Consider the following 24,636-nt stretch of genomic DNA (forward strand, 5'->3'; position numbering starts at 1 on the left):
TATGTCTCTCATAGCACAATGTTGCTGTTACTGTATACAATATTCTACTTCTCTCAGCAGTCTCCAGGATAACAGGGCCTCAGTTTCTGTTCTATGCTATGGCCAAGAGCCTCCACCAGTCACCACCTGTGTTGGATTGCACTCTCTCTTTACCCAAGTGAGACAGACTTTTCCTGATATCCTTCTAAGTTATCTTGGCTAGAAAGCCTTTTTAGAAGCATGAATTAACATTTTTTCCAAGGAAACTACGGAGAGCTCAATTTCCTTACTTTCCTTTGCCATCTTGGCTCCACCTCTAATTGTAAAGTTCATCTTAATTTCTAATCTATTTTATTAAAAAATTATTCTGGAATTATTTATCATGGGGTTCATATTATCTTAGATTTGATATTGTTAAGCAATAATTATTCACTTTATATCATAATGTTTAATGCATTCTGGTTTTAGGTTTTACTCAATCTGTTCCTCAATTCATTACTGCTTTTCATTATAGGCTTTTATCTTGTTTTGTTTTTTTCTTTACTCTCCTGTCATTGGTGCATAGATTTTCATGACCAAAGTACAGAGGATATGGCTGCCTCACTCAATTAGTCCTGGAGGCAGTTCTGTCTCTGAATCTTACTACCTGTTTAACACTCAAACAACCCCGAAATAAATGCAGCATTCCAAAGAACATAAATACATCTTTAGAAACGAAATGCATTGTAGAAGACAATCTCAATTAGATGGCTAAATCTTTTTCTGAACTTAGTCCACTCTAAAATATGTTATCAAAAGCCAAAAGTCATTGGGAAAAAAGATTAACTCTTACATACACTTTACATATATAGTTTTGAAAAGATATTTTATTTCCCTAAAGCTGTTTCCTCATCTGTAAAATGAGGTCAAACTAGGTGAGATCTGAAGTCTCTTACAGTTCTAGATATGTCCAACCTAAAGTTTTCATGTTGAGAGCTCACTCAGTCTTCATATCCTATCTCCATGAAATCCAATATGCTATTCCCCATTAGTATTGCTTCTGATATACTTATAATCTCCCTGATTCCTCCTCCTCTTTATGTGACTGAGCAGAATCAATGCTACCTCATTTGGGGTGGTATTCTGGCAGAACTACTGAAGCTTTGGGGGAATCCCTACTGTTGTGTTATCAAGTTAAAATGGGTACAAAGACTTGGATGAAGGAAGTGGTGCCAAAGAAGAGCTTTAAAGATTAAAATTATCCAGAGTTAATTCGTGAGGAAGCAAGTTAACTCACCTTTGAAGAAAAGGGTGTATGTGTCTGGGAAAATTGACGTACAACTTTAAAATCAGCTATAATATATACTTGGTGCATAACTCAAGGGAAGTTTATGATCACTTTAAGATACATTGGCTTCATGAAGGAACTGAAAGTCTATCTGAAAATATAGTGTAGTTATGATATAGTATTGTTACTACTTTATTATAGAGCAACTTCTCATCTCTTGAAGTACATTATAAGGTTGCTTTATGTATGTTAATAGCAAGCTATTCTCTGATGGTTTTGATGCTGATACACTAAAAAAAGAATATTTGTGAAAATGGTAGAAATTGACTGCTATCCCAATGACTGAATGGCTTTTAAAGTAAATCAATTAACTAGAGACATGAAGGTTCTCTAAAATATTGCCAATACTTGTTGATATCTCAGATCCTTTGATCAAAATATAAGTAAACTATTCTAAGGAAAACTACTTAAAAGACAACTAAATCTTCTTGGTTTCCCTTAAAGTTCTTCAGCCAGGGCTGTGTGTGAGGGACCCACCCACTTCTGTGGCTACTACATCAAAGACCTTTTCTCATACTCGTAAAAACCTTTTTAAAATTGAATTTTATAATCAAAATTGATTAACAATCTTCAAAAAGAGTTGTCCATTTAAAAGGTGGTAATCAAAGCCATAGATTAGAGAGTGCTGGAAGGGTATAATGGCCAGGCAGTTCAATAGTGTGTGGAATGGGAGAAAAGTAACAGGCAGGAGTCATAAGTGTTTGAATTTCTTCATCTTGATTTCAGAAAGGAGCACAGATGCATCGTGAGCTGATATTAGTCATCAAGATTTAGCCTGAAAAGAACCGTAAACCATCCTCTAAATAAGTAATTTCCAAAATGTTCTGATAGAAATGTTAGCATTTCAGTATCTTTAGTCTTTTCAGCAAATCAAAAGGTTGAAATGCAAAATAAGTGAATGAACAAAAGGTTAATTCAACTCAGGGGTTATAGTTATAGGCAGGGAGGGTTCAGGAGGATTTGGCAGCACACATCACAAAGTGTAAGAGGAGCCTCTAAGGCAGCCTGAACAAGGCATCATTTGATCAGAGGGACTGCCTCATATACAACTCCCACAAAAGGAAGTTTCTCTCATCCCCATTAACTCTGTGTAGGAGAGAACCTAGAGGAAATGGGAGTTAAGGCATTGACACCTAATTAAATAAAATGACTCAAGTCTTATCATTTAGGATTTTCCCTTAAGTTTCTTTTCCCCTGAATTCAGTATCCACCAAAAAAATCAAGGTTTTTTTTTTTGTTTTGTTTTGTTTTTTAATGTTATTATAAATTCCAGCCACCACAGCTATGGCTAAGATTCTGTAAGTCATCAATAAAGAAATTGGGTGCTTACCTTTCTGGGTCACTTGGAATTTCTTTATTTTGTCTTCCTTATGAGATACCTCTTCTTATCTGATTCTTAATTTGCTTTATTTTGCTGAGACAGCATGGCATAGAAAAAAGGCATGAGTTCACTTCTGTCTTACAGTCAATTCTCTGTATAGCCCAGAATAAGTAACCTGTGCTTCAGGTCTGTTTCTCAAACTGTGTGCCATGATCCCATTTGGGGCCTCATAACTGAAGGTAGAGATTGTGAAGGTAAAAAAGGTAAAGAGATTTCTCAGGTGAAAAGGGGTCCCAGGTGGAAAAGTTTAAGAAGTCTTGCTCTGTGCAACAAGTTTCAGACAAAGGTGTGGAACTGCACATCTTAATACAAATGGTCCCCATACTAGGAAACCAAATATTATCCAGTTATGTCACTCTTCAAAGTTTAAGAAAAAGAAGTCTTACTATAAACACCTCCAACACTGCTTAGCTTTTTATTTTGTCTTCAGGATGTTCTTGCTATTAATAGCATTTCAAAAATATATATTTGTTTATGTTGTACACAGTTTCAGTAACTCTCTGTGTGGGGCATTTACTCTGATGGAAGCTAAATCTACCTAAACAATTCAAGTCCTAGAGGTAAACGCTGACAATTCCACAAATTAATACTTATTTTTCTTATATTAAAATTAGGTGTCTACATTCATGGATTGTTTCTAGATGGAGCATCCTGGAATCGAAAGTTAAAGAAACTAGCAGAATCTTATCCGAAAATCCTTTATGATACAGTTCCTGTGGTCAGTATTTTTCTAACTAATACTCATATAGATTTTAAAAGATAGTCTGAACTACTTCCCTTTAACTATGTCAAGATACTTATTAATAATATTATAGAGTAATGTAGCTTCTGCCTCCAAATGGCTCTGAAAAGAAGCATTTCTAAAATATTGAGCAACATATTTGACTTCTAAGTCTCTGAATTAGACAATTTCTTTGGGTGTATTAAGTACTGGTCATTCATGGAAAAATCAGGCCCACTCCTTTATGTGTAGCTTTGTAATAATATTCTCCTGAGAAAGGGACCTTAAATTTGTTTCCACTCTGATTGTCCACACAATCAGGACAAAGGTGTGGGGGAGACAGCAACAACTGGGACCACCACCAAGATACTGAAAAAAAAAAAAATGTATTAAAGGATGAAACTAAATTAACAAGATTTCTGAGTATAACTGAAAACTTTTTTTGTTTTAATAGTAGAAAAGGTCCATTTAAAATTGTCACCATCTATTATGAACATATTATACACCTAGGGATAAAGGGCTTTTTTCCTCCCTAATTTCTTACAGATGTGGCTGAAGCCTTGTAAGCGGTCAGACATACCAAAGCGGCCAAGTTACCTTGCTCCAGTCTATAAAACAAGTGAGCGGAGAGGAACATTATCAACTACTGGCCATTCTACTAACTTTGTGATTGCAATGATTCTGCCTTCAGATAAACCTCCAGAACACTGGATTGGAAGGGGTGTGGCATTGCTATGTCAGCTTAGTTCCTAGCCATAAAGTGCCATTTTCCTGTAGATATGTCCTTTTCTTTCCACATTGGCTTAAGAGAAGCTATATTTACTTTTTAAACTAATTTTTTTTTACTTTAAATAATCTTGACTAGATTATGAGACTATGAACATTTACATATCAAACACAAAATATTTTAAATTCATACTACAGTTATACATAAGGAAATGATTGATTGAAATAAAAGACTATAGAAACAAATGGTATATTTGCTTTTTTTGAATAACTTTATTTTGGGGGAGTTCCTTATGCATTAGGAACATACATAAAATGAACACACCACTGTTGACAAACAAAAACAGCATTTAATCATTTCCAGCCTTATAAATTTTTAAAAGTGATTTAGTTATAAAGTTTAGATATCTCAGCAAGTATCACCTTGCAGGACCATCATCACATTTAAACCATAGACTCATTGTTAATGGAAAAAAACCTCACACTGCATCTAGTTAACTACAGTATTTCTAAGCATAATCACAGCTGATTGAGTGCAATGTGATCTACATCAAAATTCATATGGATGTCACACAGTGACAGCATTGTAACAAGTAACATTAATGACCTCCAACATATAGAAGTTGAATTAGACCGTTCAAGCTGAATGGAATGTTGGAGTCAAAGAGAAATGTAGTGGAATTCCGATTGTCTAATAGGACTTAAAAACTGTACATTAGAATGGTCTGGAACCGAATACTGGTGGGAACCTAAAGAAAGACTAGCAGCAACAGATACATTGCTCTTTACAAAAGGTTGAAAAAACTTGTAGCAAATGAGGAGAGTTATTTCATTCTTCAGAAAAATGTAAAGCATTACATGAACAAATTCATTTATATTTTAAAATCAGCCATTTTAAGGCAGGGCATGTATTCAGTTGTTGCAGTTCATAAAATGATTCTTTAATGAAGTAAATATAAATGCTGGAATGTAAAACTGTGTCAAAGCAAAAATCTTATTTCTGAGAGACACTTGAATCACTTGGGATTTGTTGAGCACCTTTCTGCTAAATTGCCCCAGTGAATTGGGGACTTTACTAATTAAAATGCCCGATGCTGTGAAAAGTATTTTCCACTGTCCCAAGTGCAGAACTCCAACTTGTGACAATGGAAATTTGCTGCTATAGCCAGAGCTCTTTTACTGAACTAAAACCTAACTCAGAATAACAACAGAGATGCCCCCCTCCCACCCCCTTGCTCAAAGCATTAGGAACAAATACTGGCAGGCACCTAATAATACCTAAGGGTACATGCTGCTCTCCTCAAAAAGTAAAATAAAAAAATACAAAAAAATTAAAAAGGTAAAAAGAAAGAAAAGAGAGGAAGAATGAAAAAAGTGTGGGGAAGAAGCTAAAATGGAAAAACTTCAAAAATGGAATGGAAAGAGTTTGGCTCTTTTTAAAGTATTAGAATAATAAGATTTTAAAAGCAGCTAAATTGGTTGCCAAGCAGACGAAAATAAAACTGGCTGCATATGTCCAAATATAGCTTACCTGGCATACATAGAAAGACTGTAGCACGTGACAAAAGAAGGCTACATGCTTATGACCAGCACTGAGGATCATTAGATCAAAACAGGATAAACATGGCTTGCACTTCTCACAAATCATTCACGATTATAGATAAGAGACCTAAAAAAGACTAATCAGGCACACACAGTGTCTTCTCTTGGCATGAAGTAATAAAACTGATTTCACTAGGTCAAGGCCTCTGATAATTTTACCTATCATCCAAAACAATTCCATTTGGTTCCATTAGAGCCACTGAAAAGGACTCCTATACTATTAACTCTTTGAATAACCATTACTTTTTAATGCATAAATCCTGAATATTTTTTTGTTTTAAAGTAATACATTCAGAACTCACAACACAGCTTCCCACACAGTGGTCAATGACAATGCAGGCAAAAGGGAAACCTGTATTTGGACCATGCTTGAGGGGGTGGTGCATTATTTCTTTGATTTTTTTTTTAGGGCACTGCTATGAAAAGGAAAGAAAAAAAGTTTTACCTTGTCCCAAAAATAACCACACTATTAATACTAAGAACCATTAGGAATCTTTCATTAAACCAGAGTTCACACGAACATACAATCACTATTTCTCAGTAGTTTAGGCTGCAAGTGAAACCACTATGCAAATATATACAAAAATAGTAACTCTATGGACACAAGAGTCAGGGCTTACCCCCACACTAAATACAAACTCTAATGCAGCCTGAATCTTCCTACTAGTTCCTACAAGCTAACATCAAATCTAATAACTTTTTATGCTATTAAAAAGTTTTATCAAGTTGATCCCTATTACCATACAGTTTATAATGAAGCTGAACTACAAGCCCCGGTATACTGTAATTATGTTTGCTCAGGATGAATTAAAAAAAGGTGTGCCCAGCATCAAGTCCATTAAAAATCTTTTTATGTTTGTAAGGATTTGGTTCAAATTCTAGTTCTCCGAGCAAATCACAGACAAGTCTGAGTAGCCCTATTAGTGTTCTTAGCATTTCTAACCAGAATAGGTTCTAGAGCATCTTCATCAAACCTATACAAACATTGGTCCATAGAGTCCCATTTTTTTTCCTCATTCTATCATTCATTTTTTAAAGACCAGTTGTCACTCAGGAAAAATAAGCATGAGCTCCACTGTCTTTCATGGTTATATGCAAATTTATGAAACTTGTAAGTAGTGCAAGCCACAATCTTTCTCAGAGAGAGCAGTGTGCATACAGTACACGGGGCAGGTGCAAAGCCATACAGCAATGTCATTGTGGCTGACAGTGATTACTGCGAATGGTCAGAACTGGATGTCAAACACAATTTTATCTTCATAGAGGGCAATCACCAGCATGATGGCAAACCCAAAAAGTAATCCAAAATTCTGAAGAATAAATTGCCCCACAGGACAATAGCCATGCTCTTCATTGTCACCATCACCATGCAGCATTTCTGGAAGCTGGAAAAAACAAAAAACCCACACACACATTGTTAAAAGCAATTCTGGTTTGGCCCAGTCAGACTGTCAAATGTTATTTAATGTTGATGATAAGAAAGGTAAGCAAAGGGGATGGGGACAATTTCAGATTTAGGAAAATCTGTATGAGTCCTGCCTCCAGCATATGTCATTAGGTCTCTTAATGCTATAAACAACTCAATAAACTACAGAGAAGGAGGTGTCTGTCTTATGTTGGGAAAGAGTTTCTTCATTGAGAATTATCTCTAGAAATTTAATAACGAGACCAATCCCATGTTGACATTAAAACCTCAATTCAAGTAGCATATACAACTCTAGCTTTTGAGAGTAACAGGTAAATCACAAGAAATCAAACTGACAGCAGCAAATATTTGTAAGTTAAACCTTCAAGTGATCAGGTATCAATATACATTCATTCTATTTTCCTATACTGCCTACATTATTATGATTGGAAGACTACATAATTGAGAACTCAAGTTCAAAAGAAATGAACTCACTGAATGTATGTTTGACCTATGCTATTTCAAGAAATTAAGTTTTATAATTGAGCTCTGTGAGGGGAACTATCTATCTATCTATCTATCTATATATATATATATCTCAGTATATAGTAAGTGCTTATTATTTATACTGTTTCAACTACAAATTTTTTCAATAGAAATGAACCAAGTTATCACTCAGTTAACCAGAATAAATCCAATTACATAAGTATTCTGATTAATCAAGGTTTTACTAACATACTTGGGCCAGATCTCTTCACCTGTCCATTTTACACAGATCATGGTAGACCAGTTGAAAGAGATCTTTCTCATCAGCCACAGAGAGATACATATAAGGAAAATAAAATCTGTTTCTTTGAGAAATAACAGGATTGAGGAATTATCCCTTTTTTTCCCACCTGTAATTCCAAATACACAAGTCAGTATAGAATGGAAAGCCAGGAGACAGATCTCAAATCAGCACATCTGTATGCAGTAGCATTAAGGTCCTCATCAATTGGTGGCAGCTATGTTATTATTATTATTAGTGCAGCAATAATAACTCTAATAACTGCTAAAATGATGTCTTATAAAAATTATAAATGATAATTTTTATAATAAGAGTTGCTAACATGGAGGTTTACAAACCTATGTAAACATTGGTCCAAAGAACATGGTTCTACACATAAAGCATTTTACATACATTAATTCATTTGACTCCCCCCCCAACTTATGACATAAGTCCTATTAGCATATTCATTTAACAGAAGAAGAAATAGTAGTTTAAGAAATTAAATGCAATTCTCAATGCCTCACCTTTAATATCCTAATTTCCATTCAAGACTTGGTTTCAGTGCAATAATCCATGAAGACTTTGTTGATTTCCCAAATTGTTAGCATTCTTCTTCTTCCAAATTGCCTAGAATCTGGCTATCTATATGCATATTATATCCCTTCTCTTATTATAGGAGAATTTAAAGTCTTTATTTTTATTTTTGTAGACAAAGGGCCTTGTATATAGTAGGAGATAAAAAACCAAGTTTTTTATCTTAAAATATTGAATATAGTAAATAAACTAGGTATTATTCTACTTGTAATAGACACTTAAGATGTCTAAGTTAATGTGGTGAGAAATTAGGCAAGAATAATGATATCAAAGGAAACTTGCCTATAACGAGCATTAATACAGAATCAAATCTGATATATCCTTTGGAACTAAGATTTTACAGGGAGGTGGGAATTAATTTTTTTTAAGTCAACTGATAAAAGAGATTAATTTTATAAACTTTTTTTTAAATTAATGTCCTCCTCTTGTGTAATTAAAAACCTGGTATTTGATGTTAATAGATAGATCCAACTGTGATATGAATTTAAGATCATAAAGAAAATGACAAAATATTTCATACTTGCTTGTTGTTCACAGTATAACAAGTCTTTTTTTTTCCCCCTCCTAATAGCCAAATTTACATATAGTAAGAAGGTATTAAAATGTTTTCTGTTGCATGGGTCTAAGATTCTTCCTAATGGTATTCCAACAAATTTTCTATGACAGAAAAAGTTTTATCTTATTATGGGCAATAACAACATAAAATTAAATCTTACCATATCCACTAAAGCTACGTAGAGGAACATGCCTGCAGTAATAGCAAAGATCCAGAGGGTGATGTTATTGGCATACTGACCCACGGCTGTACCAATCAGCATCCCTATGTAAGCCATCATGGCAGAGAGAAGGTTGTACACAATTGCTTGCTTTACTGTCATTCCAGCTTTAAGTAGGACTGCAAAATCGCCTGCAATGAAAGCAAAAAAAAAAAGAGGTATTTTCAAGCCATTCTCCAATTGATAAATGCTCAAAGGATATGAACAACTTTCAGATGAAGAAATTGAAACTACTTCTAGTCATAAGAAAAGGTGTTCCAAATCATTGTTGATCAGAGAAATGCAAATTAAGTCAACTCAGATACCACGACACACCTGTCTGATTGGCTAAGATGATAGGAAAAGATAATGACAAATGAATGTTGCAGGAGATGTGGGAAAACTGGGTCACTGATGCATTGTTGGTGGAGTTGTGAATGGATCCAACCATTCTGGAGAGCAATCTGGAACTATGCCCAAAGGACTGTCAAACTGCATACCCTTTCATCCAGCAGTATTACTACTGGGATTATATGCCAAAAATACTAAAGAAGGGAAAGGGACCTGTATGTGCCAAAATGTTTGTGGCAGCCCTTTTCATAATGGCTAGAAAATGGAAATTGAAGGGATGCCCATCAATTAGAGAATGGCTGGGTAAATTGTGGTATATTAATGTTATGGAATATTATTTTTCTATAAGAAATGACCAGCAGGATGATTTCAGAGAGACTTGGAGAGATGTACATGAACTGATGTTGAGTGAAATGAGCAGAACCAGGAGATCATTATACACTTCAATAACAATACTACATGATGATCAATTCTAATGGACATGGCCCTCTTCAACAATGAGATGAACCAAATCAGTTTCACTGATCTGTAATGAACGGTACCAGCTACACCCAGAGAAAACTAGGAAATGAGTATGGACCACAACATAACATTTCCACCCTTTCTGTTATTGTTTGCTTGCATTTTTGTTTTTCTTCTCAGGTTATTTTTACCTTCTTTCTAAATCCAACTTTCTTGTGCAACAAGATAATTGTATAAATATATATACATATATTGTATTTATGTGACTACCTGCCATTTGGGGGGGGTGGAGGAAAGAAGGTGAAAAGCTGAAACAGAAGTTTTTGCAAGGGTCAAGGCTGAAAAATTACCTATGCATATGTTTGGTATATAAAAAGCTATAATAAAAAAAGAGGTATTTTAAACATAACTGATAAAATATTATATATGGAGACCTTTTTAAAATTATTTCCATAAAAGTTATATCACCTATAAAGATGAAAGATTCAATTAAGTATTTTTATTTCCCTACATCACAACAGGCATCAGTTTGATTTTCTTAAACTTTCATAAGTAACATTTTGACTATAGTTGGAAAGTCATAAAATATATTAGAAATACTGTAGACATTCATTATATTTAATAACTTTCAGTATTTTTAATCGAACTCCTATCTAGGAATGCCAAGTACCTTTTTTTTTTATAGTAAGTTAATAGACTTAGAGAAATAATAATTTTTATAGGAACCTTCTTTACAAGGAGGGAAAAATAGGAAAGGGAGAGGGGAAGGAAGGAAACAAGTATTAAGTATCTATGATGTGCAAGGCACTGTGCTGGGTACTTTAAAAATATTATCTCATTTCATCCTCACAACCCTGGAAGGTAGGAGCTATTATGATCGCTTTTATAACTAAGGAAACTAAAGACCGACTGATTTGCCCAGCTACTAAGAGTTCCAAATTTGAACTCAGATCTTGATATCCAGTTGACAATTATGAGAAAATTCCTTGCATCAGTCTTGTACAACTCAGGTAACCAATATGTCTAATCTGATCGCTGACCCCATATTGATTAATCAGTTATTGTTTCCATGTTCCTTTGATTGTTTATAGGTAATTTGGGGGGAAACAGGACACCTCTTTATCTGAATTCAGAAAATTTACACCTGTTTATTCTTCTCCTCTCAACTTGGAAAGTCCCTAATCTTTCATCCAATTAGAAATTAGATTACCTTAATGCTGTACTTTTAATTGGTCTTATCTTATTAAGCTTTTAATATATAAGATTCTATATTCCCCTGTAATCAGGGTCCAGGTTTAAGCTAAGGAGGCTTATTCCCATTTTAATGGGCATCTGCCATGTGGAAAGGCTGGGTTCCATAATGGGGGCGCCTTCTCAGATTAGCTCAGTAGTCATTAGAAAGATGGGAGGTAGGACCACTGAGAGGTCACGGACAGGACTTTCTCTTGTTAGAGAATGTACCTAATTATTTTCACAAAACTTAAATGTCTCTATCTGTACCTATAGTTTAAAACAAAAACAAAACCAATCCCCAACAAGCTTTACATACATAAATTTATTTTTGCCCACTGCTTAATGCTGCTATACTAAAATTCATTTGCTGCTTTCCAACAACAAATGAAAATTTTTAGCATACTCAGATTAACTGCAAGTTGTGAGCAGTATTGGAAATTCTGGAATTCAAATCTCATCTCTACTACTTATTTTCTATGGGACTTTGATCAAGTCCTGTAAATTCTCCAGGCCAGACCAACTTTCCTCATCTGTGTAATGAGGTGTTAGCCTTAGACATAGATAAGTCTTTCAGACTTGAATATGATTCATGATCCAGTTACTGATTTCATACCTTCAACCAATGTCAGATCTTTTCAACAATATCAAATAATACAACCTAGGTCTTCTTTATAGCTCATTGTAATTTTGATCTTTTATTTTATTTTATTTTTATTTTAAAGGTCTATAAGTATGTATCTCCCTTTACAAGTAGGGTTAAGTTATTATCTTTACCAAATGGCCTAGCTATTACACATGAGAGGAATAAGTTTCTACCTAAGAGCCCTACTTATAGAGTAAGTCAGAGATGGTGACAAAAAATGTGTACTTATGGTTGGAAAGAGGAGAAAATGATCTTTGCTGCAGCACCGTTCAAGAGTCACAAAAAAATACATAATTTTGTGACTTTAAGATCAAAGGGAGTTGAATTTGATATTAATGATAGAAATTTACCAAATCCAAATTTAAAGTTCCAATAAAAAGATTTTATTCCATACATAAATGAATTGTTTTCAGTTGCTAGAATAAGAATACTGCTGACGGAATATTTACAATATGATTTTAAAACTAAATAAAAACAAAAACTCCCACAACCCTGGTAAAAGAGTTCACCAAAATAAACCATAAAGAAAAGCATCATTTCCTCATGAACAATATCGGATTCAGATTTTAAAATAGATTAATAATAAAGCATGACATATGAAAATCCTAGAGTCTGGAAAAGAAATGTATCAGCTTTCTTAGTCTCTATTGCTATAGAAAATTAGGAGAGACTTCATATCTATAATGTTTATGGGTTAAGTTGAGTTAGAACAAAAAGAGAAATAAGCTATAATGTTCAAAAAAAATTCAGTTTAAAAAAAAAAGTATATATTTATTGTGCCTTAAATTTTATAGCTAACTGAATGGAGAATATACACCAAACTGGATGAATTCACTGCTGTTGGAAACATCTAAATTGAAACAAATGAAAAAGCAAGAAAACCTATTTAAATGTATAACTAAACAGATATGAGGAGAGGAGAGATATTTTTAAAAACAAAAACTGCTAGATTAGATTATACTAAATCATATGAAACACCTAACATTGAAACACAGGGTTTTAAAACTGGAAAACAGCTTAGAGATAGTCTTGTTTTATAGAGGAGGAACTGAGGTAGTATGGTAATGTAGTGATTTCTCCAAATCACAAAGCCAATTATTACTCGATTCAAAATCAGGCCTCCTGTATCCAAATTTAAAGTGCTTTCCTAGTACCCCAGACTGCCTAACCAGCTTTAAGAGAGGGAGGTCACCACAGCAGTGACTCTGCAAACCATTCAAAACTGAAATATAATTGGTCTGGAACAATTTTCTTTACTCTTCCTTTTTGGAAGTAAGGGAGGGTAGGGATGGAAGAGAAAAAGAATCATTCAACCTAAGAAAAAAAAAGAGGTCAAAAACATTCAATTGTCCAACAAGATTTTGTTTTAAAGGTCTAATTATTTTAGACCTTTAATTGTTTTAAAGAATTGCAAAACAAGTAAAAGCCATCCACAAATTTCAATCCCCAGGAAAATGATTTTCTAGCATAATTACAAAATAACCTCAAAACCAATGAAAGATACATTTTGAATTTATTTTAAAGAACCTAATTACCTAATTCATGGGGAAGTTCATGGCAAAAAACCGCAATAGAGGTACTGATGCCTCCAGTCAATCCAGCACTAAAAGCTGCTCCTGTTTTTAAAAAGGGGGAGAAAAAAGAAGAGATATTTATTATTGTCATTAATAAAATTAGATGGATTGTTCATCTTTCCCCAGATCCAAAATGCACACCAGCAACTGGATGTATTTCTTAGACACTACATTCTGTGGACATTTAATCAATTCTGATGACACCCCAACAAACAACATTCCTGAAAGGAAGTTGTCTGTGGAGCAGCAAAACTAGGAACTAGGCACCTATCAAACAAGTCAGCTTACTTTTAAGGCTCACTGCAGCTATGAAATGGCATTCTACTTTATCCTGAGACTCTGGTATATATCAACACTCAATTTTAGCATTTAACTCATAATTTTAAATACTAATTAACCAAAGTAAAAATGAGGTCCTTTCATGAAAGGAAAAAAAAAAAAAAAAAAAAAAAAAGAAAAGAAAAAGAAAAAAAACAATCTCACAAAAATAATGCATATGCTAACAGATGAAGAATCAATGATTTCATCCAACCATCTGTGTGCTTGGAGAAGTTGCAGCATGCCCAAAGTCAAGAAAATTTTGTAGCCAAAAAGAATCATTAAGTCGGATTAGAATATAGGTCCTTTTGAGCCTAATCCTAAAATTTCACACATTGTTATGACAGATGACTACTTATTTTCATTCACTACTTAAGAAAAAAGAATTTCACAGACTAGATTTATCGGGTACAAATTAAAAATAAAAAATCCTTAATTCTGTACTAACTTACCTATTGCTAAGCCATCGCTGAAGTTGTGGATGCCATCTCCCATGATTACCATCCAAGCTATGTTAGCTATTCCAGTTTCCTTCAGATCTGATCCAGAATGACAGGGTCCATGTGAATGATGGGAATGTTTGTGGTGCCATTGATGATTGTGCTTCCTCAGCACAGTTTTGCTTTCTTCATGGTTGTTATGTGCTGCACAATGAAGATCATGTTCACGAACGGCATGTACACCATCACTGTGAGAATGGTCCACAATTTTCTCCTCTTCTATACAAAGGTAGTTCTTAGGAGGGGATTCTTGTTGGCCTTCCAAATCTGTCAGTTCAGTTTCATTAAGTCGATCTTCAGACACAACTGAATCATCGGTTCCTACATTTGGAGTTAAAATACACATAGCTATAAACAATTCACTGAATGTGAAGTTGTTAAACTTTAACCAGATATATTAGCAAGAAGGCTTATTATCCTAAAGTAGTACCTTTTCATTTGCAAAGATTTTATGTTCATTCATAGAACAATACTTTTCTTTAGAATCTAGTCCATATTACTCACTGGAACTTTTAACTGGAGCTATCAGAATCTTTTAGGATTAAAAAATGCTGACAAAATGACTGGGACGTAAAATAACAGGAAAAAAGAAGTTATGGAAGAAGGTATGGGGTAAAAGGTGACTGAATGTTATCCTAAAACACAGATTGTAAAATAAGATTTAAAAAAAAAGTGTAATATGTAGAAATCAAGAGGGAAACAACTAACTATGAAAAGAGCTCCTTTGGTAACAAAAGGCTAGAAACAAAAACACATTCCTAAAGGTTGGGGAATGGCTAAACAAATAACAATATATAAATGTAATGGAATTTTTGCTTCCCTGTGAGAAATGGAATATATGAAGAATTCTTTTTTTTTTTTCTTTTTTTTTTTAAATTATATATATATATATATATATATATATATATATATATATATATATATATATATTTTATAATATTATCCCTTGTATTCATTTTTCCAATTTACCCCCCCTCCCTCTATTCCCTCCCCCCGACGACAGGCAATACCATACATTTTACATGTGTTACAATATAGTCTAGGTACAATACATGTGTGCGAATATCATTTTCTTGTTGCACAATAAACATTAGAAACCGAAGGTACATGCAACCTGGGCAGACAGATATTAGTGCTAACAATTTTCATTCCCCTCCCAGTGTTTCTTCTCTGGGTGCAGCTACCTCTGTCCATCATTGATCAACTGGAAGTGAGTTGGATCTTCTTTATGTTGAAGATTTCCACTTATATGAAGAATTCTAATAAAATTAGATCTTTAGGAACTTGTATAAGATGAAGAAAACAGAATTAAAAAACAATGATTACAACAAAATAAATTAAGCTAACTCTGAGAGGCAACATTCTGATCAAAAATAATGGTCATTCTTACATCAACTGATGCTGAGTGAAAAGAACAGAACCAGAAGATCGCTGTACACTTCAATGCTGTATGAAGAGGTATTCTGATGGAAGTGGATATCTTCAACATAAAGAAGATCCAACTCACTTCCAGTTGATCAATGATGGACAGAAATAACTACACCCACAGAAGGAACACTGGGAAGTGAATGTAAATTGTTAGCACTACTGTCTATCTACCCAGGTTACTTATACCTTCGGAAGCTAATACTTAATGTGCAACAAGAAAATGGTATTTACACACATATATTGTATCTAGGTTATATTGTAACACATGTAAAATGTATGGGATTACCTGTCATCGGGGGGGAGTGGAGGGAGGGAGGGGATAATTTGGAAAAATGAAAAAAAAAAAATTGAAAAAAAAAAATAATGGTCATTATTAGCACCATATTGTCAAAATTTAAGTACAGTCCTTTTTGTTAACAAGCAATAAACTAGCTATTCTTAGGCAATGTATTTTCTGCTAGGGCTTGTAAATATTAAGAAAAGTTTTCTATCAAAACAAAATGTATATAACTTTATTAAATTAATATACATATTCATAGCTATTTTCATAGTAGCCAAAAATGAGAAATAAAAGGATGCTTTTAGCAGAGACAGCTAAACAAACTATGGCTTATTAATGTAGTGTAATATTTTCATGCCATTAGAAGATTCAGAAGAAACTTGGAAAATCTTTATGAGAGAAGTAGGTAGTGCTAAGAGAAGAATTTATACAATAATAAAAATACTATTGTTCTATAAGAAATGATCAGCAGGATGATTTCAGATTTCAAAGATTTCAGAGAGGCTTGGAGAGACTTTTATGAACTGATGCTGAGTGAAATGAGCAGAATAAGGAGATCATTGTACACAGAAAGATTATACAATGATCAGTTCTGATGGGCGTGGCTCTCTTCAACAATGAAATGATTCAGACTAGCTGCAATGATCTGGTGATGAAGAGAGCCATCTAACCCTAGAGAGAAGGCTATGGGAACTAAGTGTGAATCACAACATAGCATTTTCACTCTTTTTATTGTTTGCTTGCCTTTTATTTTCTTTCTCATTTTTTTCCTTTTTTAATCTGATTTTTTTCTTGTGCAGCAAGATAACTGTATAAATATATATATGATTTAACATATATAACATATATTTTAACATATCTAACATATTTTGGATTATTACTATTTAGAGGAGGAGGTGGAGGAAGGGGAGGGGAAATATAGAAGACAAAGTTTTGCAAGAGTCGATGTTGCAAAATTATCCATGAAGATGTTTTGGAAAGAAAAACCTTTAATTTAAAAAATGACAAACAATAACAACAACAACAAATACCATAGAGAAAAAACAATTCGAAAAATTCTGGAATATCTGACAAGATGGAAAGAAGATGGACAGAAGATGAAACAAGCCACCACCAAAGAGACATTTTCAGGCATAGGCAATATAGAAATTGTTTTCCTAGACTATATATGGTCATAATGAAACTTTTTAAATTTCTGTTTATTTGTTCAATATGGTATAAAGAACAGTGGGAAGAACAAATTATAAATACATGTAAAAATACATATTTTTAAAATAAGGTACAAAACAAAGATATCCTTGATTATAATTAGAAAAGTTATGTGAAAAAGAAGGTTGAGAAGTATACAAAAATTTGAAAGGACATTTTACACATTGACAAAGTTGGACTTTAATATACACAATTACAGCTAAGAGCATCTCTTGTACAAAGGAATCCCAAGCTGAAATCTCAGGCAAAAAGCTCATCATAAAGATCCCAGAAGCTTGGTAGAACATTCAAATTTTTACATTTAACATTTTTCACTGAATTTTAGGATGAGAGCTTTGAAGTCTACCTGCAAGAGGTTTGAGCTGAAGCCAGTCAGCATCTGGAGTATTATTTAATTTATGATCTGAAAGTTTCCTTCCAATAGCTGACTCTTCTGCTTTCTGCTTCATAAACCACTTCTGTTTTCCCTGAAATTAAAATCAGATTAAAATTATATTTTAACTACATTCAGTATAAGAAATCACACTGAAAATAAAACAAAAACAAAGTCTTAAGACTCTGAGCCTAAGAAAGCTGTATTTGTGAATAAAAAATTTTTCTTCTCAAATTGAGTCAAAATTCACAGCCCTAATAGTTTCACTCAATGATTTTGGCTCTCTGAAGCAATAAAACAAATCTTCCTCATTATGTACAATTCTCATTCAAATACTTAAAAGATTCCTATCACTTCACACACACTCTTGGCCCACTGAAGTCTTTTCTAGATGTAAGTACCTGTATTTTGTGCAATTCTCAATTCATTTAATAAATATTTGCTTTTGAATTTATGAATTCCTACTACATACACATCATTATACTAGACACTGGCATAAGAGAGGGTAAGACATGGCCTTTGCTCTTATGGAATATTTTTGAGTGTGGGAAGCTAATAAGGTTTCCCAAAAGAAATAGTAATAGAACTAATGCAATTAGGCTGAAGAAAAGGGATCCTAAAAAGCAGGCGTGGGAGAAAATGATGGAAAGATGCTTGGAGAAATACATTCTAAGAGAGCCTTGAATGCTAAGGAGGTTAAAATTTGTTTAGGAAGTAATAATTTTAGGATAAAAAGTTTAGATACTAAAGATTTTAAGACAAGGAAGATATGATCAAAGAATCCTCCAGCAATGTATAAGAGAGACGACTGGGAAGGAAGAGAGAAGAGAAGCGGGAAGTAATACAAACTAATGTAGGTAATAAAAATAGTCATAAGAGCCCCTAGACTAAGGTGAGGTGATATGAATGGAGAAAAGAATATAGATTCCAGAAACAATATAAAAGTGAAATATAAAACAATATAAATATATTAAAAATATATAAAAAGTGAAGCTAGAGAACTTAATTATATATAGAATAAATTATTACTTTCACTTTTAGAGTCTGATAAGTTATCACACCATTTTTAAAAACAGGAAGCTAAAAAAACTTAATATTCACCATTTTTGGTAGGGAGCATGTCTAACAACAAATTTACTATTTCTTACTGATTAAATTTAATGTTCTTACTCAGGCAGTTTTAGAGAAGCCATAGAAGACTTGTATGGATGTACAAATTTGATAAGTTTTTTGTTGTTGTTTTTTTGTTTTAAGGAAGGGAGCAATATTACTCCTATTTCAAGTTTGATGATGGGTGATCATACCATTTTTAAAAACAGGAAACCAAAAAAAAATTAATATTCACCATTCTTGGTATAGGACATGTCTAAACAACAAACTTATTATTTCTTACTGTATTTAAAATTAATGTTCTTATTCAGGCAGTTTTAGAGAAGTCCCAGAAGATTTATATGAATGTACAAATTTGCTAAGTTTTTTTTTTTGTTTTTGTTTTGAGGGGATAGGGAGCTAGTAGGGAAGAAAGGAGCTGAGATTATGACTTCAAGAAGTCCTAAGAGGGAAAGTCCTTCTCCCAAGCATACTTAACATTTATATAGCAATTTAGGATTTGCAAAGCACTTTTTATCTGACTTAAAACTCTAAGGTAGGTACCAGGGCACTTTGTTAAGTACTGAGAAAACAGAAAAATCAAACAGTTCCTGTTCAAGGAATTTAGATTCTATCATAGAAATCAACACACATGCATATAAGCACTTGTAGAATACAAAATAAACATGAAATAATTAGGATACTTTCAAAATTTGTAGGGGATGGCCACTGCAAAGGCGCAAGAATGGTGATATGTGAAGAGTGAAGTAGTTTGTTTAGACAATAGGGTGGGAAAGGGAATGATAAGGCAGGAATAGGTAGACTAAGGATCAGGTTGTGATGGACTTTAAAAACCAAACAGAAAAAACTATATTTGAAGCTATTGAGAATGTGTTTTCCAATAAGAGAGTGACAGTTTAAGAACTAAACTCAAGCACTAAGATTTATCATGGTCTTAGATGGAGCATGGAGCACTGACAGTTCCACACAAAACTGGTATTTGTCAGAAGGTACAATTTGAATGCAGATCTTCCTTTTGAGGAGAGAAGATTCAAAATAGAGTAAAAAAATATTCCAGATAAAAATATTTATTCTTTATTAAAGTTCATATTATTATTAAAAATTATATGATATGGAAGATGAATAAAAAAGCAATGATGAATATTTTTCTTCTATATATACTTGAAGTAGAAAAAATAATTAATGGAATTTAATAGAAATTGGGAAAGAACTATTTCTTAAAAGTATAAAAAAAGGGGTGGGTATCTGGTTTTCTCTGCTTGAATTCAATTTATTGTACATTTTTGCATGTCCATAAAAAGGCATATAAATTTATTGTAGATTTTCCTAACCCATTTAAACCAACCTGATTTTATGTAATACAAATGGATTTTGAACTGAAATGCTTAAAGTATGAATTGAACAGCATTTTACTATTACTTAAACCGAATGACTCCCCAGTGTAAATAAGACTGATTTATAAAGAATTTAACCAAGACAGGGATTAAAGATGGATCAAATTAATAACAACAAAAAACAAACACAAAACCAAAAGAGGAAGATTTTCTTGTTCTTACTGCTCTAGGTTTTTTATTAAAATACACCAAAATTTTAAGATATTAATAATTTTATATACTGAAGTAAAAATTTAAAAAGATACATACCCTTTGTTGTTTGTAATGCTTAAACATTCTTATACAGTGTTCAATGATGAATAGCAGATAAATGCCTCCCAGAGCTACAAGTCCTTTCAATACTGCATCATATTCTTCCAAAAACTCTGGATTTTTTGTTTCATGTCCATGAGGATGTCTGTGCCCATGTCCATGCCCATGTCCATGTTGATGACTGTGATCGTGGCCCCCTTGTGACTATTTATAAGGATATATTTTAAAATAAAACACATTATCCCAATTAAATTGCTAATGAAGTAAGGGCATATACAAAGCCAAGGAAGTTAAAATCTAACTCATAAGACTTGGACTTAAGCTACTGCTCTACCAGTCACTGTGTTAATATTGGAAAAATCATTATTTTTCTTGGCCTTAATTTTTTCATTTGTAAAATAAGAAATTGGGCTATTTAGTCTCTAAAGTCCTTTCTTCTCTAAATATACATCTATAAATTATGTGGCCATATCTGAAGAAGACCTCAAATTTCCCACTTCAAAATGTTTTCAATATGTTACTGATTCTGAAGCAAGAGGTAGTAATCTGTCTAATCTTTTTATCAGATTCATCAAAAGTTTTAAAAATATTGCTTTTTAAACTGTGCTCCAGAATCTGTTAGGCAATAACCCAATAAGCAAAGCAGCAATAAAATTATTTTTAGGAGTTTTTACAGTTTATCATACTTAAATTTTTAAAATTCTAAGAGTTTTTAAAATTCTTACATGTGGAAGCAGATGAAGAAGTGCATCTCCACTCATTGTTCCCACAGCCAGTGCAACCAGGAATGTGAGGAGGAATTTGAAGCATCCTTGGTTAATTATGGGAACCAAGATCACACCTAGCAGTGATAGTAGGCTAATAACCGTGATAGAAATGATACCACAAATCCAGGCTATAAGAAGAAAGAAACATATACATATCAAGGCTCTAAAGATATGTAAGCAATTAACAAATTTACCTCATGAGCAATCAGTGAAGCTTCATTGGCTGATAAGAGTCATAATGGATCTTCTATTTTTTTTTTCTTGCAAGTAACAATTGTGCTCACAACATTCCTGACAGATTATCATTCTGTTTCTGCTGAATACCTCCCATGACTGATAATTCGTATTCTTATAGGGCAACTCATTGTATTATGCCATTCCACTTATTTGGAAGACCTTTCTTATAATAGGCTAACATTTGCCTACCTTGAGCTTCTCTTTGGTCTCAATTCTGTTCAAAGTAGCTAAGCAGAATAAATCTAATTCCTCTTCCATGTTGAAACTCTTCAAATAATCAAAAGTAACTAATGCTCCATTCCTTACAATCTACTGCCTTCCAAAAATAAAGACATTCAGTCCCTTCAAGCATTCCTTATATGATAATTTCTTAAACTCTTCCACCATTTTGGTTGCCCTTCTATGGAACACCAATTTATTTGTGTCCCTGTTTAAGTATAAAATATACTATTATCTCCTTTGTTCTAGACATTATACTCTTGTTAATGCCACCTAAGATGTGTAAGTTTTTTTTCTAGCAACAAGATGCATCTCTTATAGTGAAGTTGGTCTCAAACAAAAGCCCTATGTCAGAATCTTTTTTAGTACTTGCCCCATCCCATTATGTTTCCACTTATAAATTAGGATTGGAAAGACTTATCTATTAACAACTGTGAAGATGAATCAAAACTCTATCATAATGGTATTTGGGGACTGGTGGGTTGTCCTGGTAAATTCTACTTAGAATAGTGAACTGGGAACAGGCTCCCTCTTAGTGAAGATTGGCTCTAGTGACTATTTCTTCCCTTCCCACCCCTCTTCTATAAACCAAACCCTATTTACAGTAGGTGCTGCACATGTCCATTTCATTTGTAGTAGTAATGCTTCTAATAGAGTCTGTTTTGCAGAATGAATGTATGTAAAATGAGTTAATTTTGTTTTATAAGCTTCCTATGTTGTTGAATTATCTAGACATTCTAATGACAACTGTGTAGGTCTATATAATTAAGGGAACTGAAGCTTGGTCAACTGACAGCTCTTCTGAGGACCTTATAGTTGAATGCTGAGAAGAGAGATAATAGGTTCAACTGTATTTAGCGCTAAGTTGGTTTCTATAACGACTCAGTTACTTTCTGACTATCCAACTATAACAGATCTCTGGGGAGAACATGTGATGAGTTGTTCCTGGGATAATTTCATCCATTTCTAGTTATAAGTCAATAATTCAGGTTGGCTGTCAAGGTGATAAATAGTGCGGTCCAGCCTGAAATTTAGTCTTATGAGCTAATTAATAATTAGTTATTATTAATCATTATTGATTATAAACTAGTTAATTAATAGATTTTTTTTTGAAAAGGCAATTGAGGTTAAATGACTTGCCCAAGTCACACAGCTAGTAAGTGTTAAGTGTCTGAGGCTACATTTAAACTCAGGTCCTTCTGACTCCAAGCCTGTGTTCTATTCATTGCACCATCTGGCTGTCTCAAATAGCTATTAATTGGGGCAAGGGCAGCTAGATGGCATGGTAGATAGAGCATAGGCCTGAAGTCAGGAGGACCAAAATTCAAATCCAACCTGAAATAAACAAATTTTTAAAAAAACTGATGACAAGTCTGTTTCATTTCCATCTAATATAAAGTAACAATTTACATGTTAATATGAAACACTAAACTTTAGTGGAATCTGGAATCTACTTATGACTTTTGAGAAATTTGACTAGAATTCACATTTTTCTTCTGTTCTTTATCAGATCAGATTGTGAACTTAATTTTTAAGTTTAAGCCTATCTATATACTAATAAAAATATGTGACTTAGTGCCACAAGGTATCATAGCATGCCATAGATAAATATGTAATTAAAATTTAAGTTATAAGAATTTAATTATGGCAAGAAGTCAACAAAAATAGGGATTATAGGTCACATAGCTCACTAGAGCAAATTACAAGATAAGTGAGAACTTCTGACTTTCTAGCTCAAGAGAATTCCTTGTATACATCCTCTATTTTAAGAGTGCAGGACTTCAGGTGCGAGCTGGGTTTTGAGAGTCCTAGGGCTGTGGAAAGGTGTTTCCTCTGCTGGGATTCCTGGGTATAATTTTAAGTTTTTTCTTATCTAAAATCTTGGAATAGATTATCCTTACATTTATGAAATTTGGTAGATGTAGTGTCTAGGTCATGTAGTTCCCAATTTGCCAGTTGGCCTAATTCTTTTCATCTTTATTGAAGTAAAAGCAGAGGAACAAGTAGGGAAGACAATGTTTTCATTTAATATAGATTTCAATGGTACAAAACAATACAGGAACAAGAGAAGCAGGGCTCTGTGGTTCCAGGGGAGCACCTTCTTTCTACATACATTCTTCTTTCTACATATACTCCATTACACAAAGGCGGAATTGAAATCCAGAGTGGCTCAGTGACAGGAGCATTTAAGGAGAAGATCCAGGATTTGAACCCAGATACTCTGACCCCAAGCCTACTTTAGCCACAATGACTTTTTAACCATGGGACATATAAAGTAGATATCAATATAAACAAAGTAGTATCAAAATTTCCAAATTTTGTCTTTTATAATAGAATAGCTTTGCCCAAATATGTAGCTCCTAGAGCTATTCCAAATCTTCCAATTTTTTACCTATGTATGTCAGTAATTAAAACATTTTTAAGGTCCCCAATACATCTTGATCTCATTTGGGGATTTCTTGGCAAAAATACTGGAATGGTTTGCCATTTCTTTCTCCAGCTCATTTTACAAATGAGGAGACTCAGGCAAACAAGGTCATATTTGAAATTAACTCAATCACTATAAAGGAGCAGGTAATTTCAAATATGACATTACAGAAGGCAAAGGATATGGGCTTACAGCTAAGAATAAGTTAACTAGCAAAATGGAATATAATGCTTATAGGGAGGAAAATGAACTTTTAATGAAGTAAAGGACTTTCAAGAATTCCTGATGAAAACTCAAGCTGTGTTAAACTTGAAAATTAAAAAAAAATTAAAAGAAATATTAAAAATATAATTATAAATGAGTAATAAAAGACTAAACAAGAATAAACTGCTAATATTCAAATATGGAGAGATGATACATGTGTTTCCTTTGACCCCTACTAACATTAGAGAGCAAAGAGTTCTAATTAGATATGGGAATGGTTCTACTATGTTAATCATCTTAAGAGAAATGGAAAGAGAAAAAGATGAAAGGAAAGGACAATTATGGAAGATTATCTCACATAAAAAAGGGTATACAAGTAGATGTCTATACAAATA

At 33.3% G+C, this 24,636-nt stretch overlaps 2 protein-coding genes across 4 annotated transcripts in view; one reads left to right on the top strand and one right to left on the bottom strand.

Annotated features, from left to right (window-relative positions):
- The window catches only part of DNAH7 (dynein axonemal heavy chain 7), a 278,808-nt gene extending 273,247 nt beyond the window's left edge, over positions 1-5,561 (top strand). The window contains exons 63-64 of the mRNA XM_074302814.1: positions 3,302-3,405; positions 3,955-5,561. Of these exons, the coding sequence (XP_074158915.1) occupies positions 3,302-3,405; positions 3,955-4,161 (311 nt within the window). The 3' untranslated portion in view covers positions 4,162-5,561. The remainder of the gene's footprint in view (positions 1-3,301; positions 3,406-3,954) is intronic.
- SLC39A10 (solute carrier family 39 member 10) overlaps positions 4,384-24,636 on the bottom strand; it is an 87,778-nt gene continuing 67,525 nt past the window's right edge. For all 3 annotated transcript variants that reach the window (XM_074302815.1, XM_074302817.1, XM_074302816.1), the window contains 7 exons: positions 21,112-21,281; positions 20,384-20,590; positions 17,604-17,724; positions 14,293-14,661; positions 13,484-13,564; positions 9,221-9,411; positions 4,384-7,121 (listed from right to left, as the gene is read on the bottom strand). In XM_074302815.1, coding sequence (XP_074158916.1) covers positions 6,963-7,121; positions 9,221-9,411; positions 13,484-13,564; positions 14,293-14,661; positions 17,604-17,724; positions 20,384-20,590; positions 21,112-21,281 — 1,298 coding nt within the window. In that variant the 3' untranslated portion in view covers positions 4,384-6,962. The remainder of the gene's footprint in view (positions 7,122-9,220; positions 9,412-13,483; positions 13,565-14,292; positions 14,662-17,603; positions 17,725-20,383; positions 20,591-21,111; positions 21,282-24,636) is intronic.

Source organism: Sminthopsis crassicaudata, chromosome 3 (genome assembly GCF_048593235.1).
Source record: "Sminthopsis crassicaudata isolate SCR6 chromosome 3, ASM4859323v1, whole genome shotgun sequence".
Classification (NCBI taxonomy): Eukaryota; Metazoa; Chordata; class Mammalia; order Dasyuromorphia; family Dasyuridae; genus Sminthopsis; species Sminthopsis crassicaudata.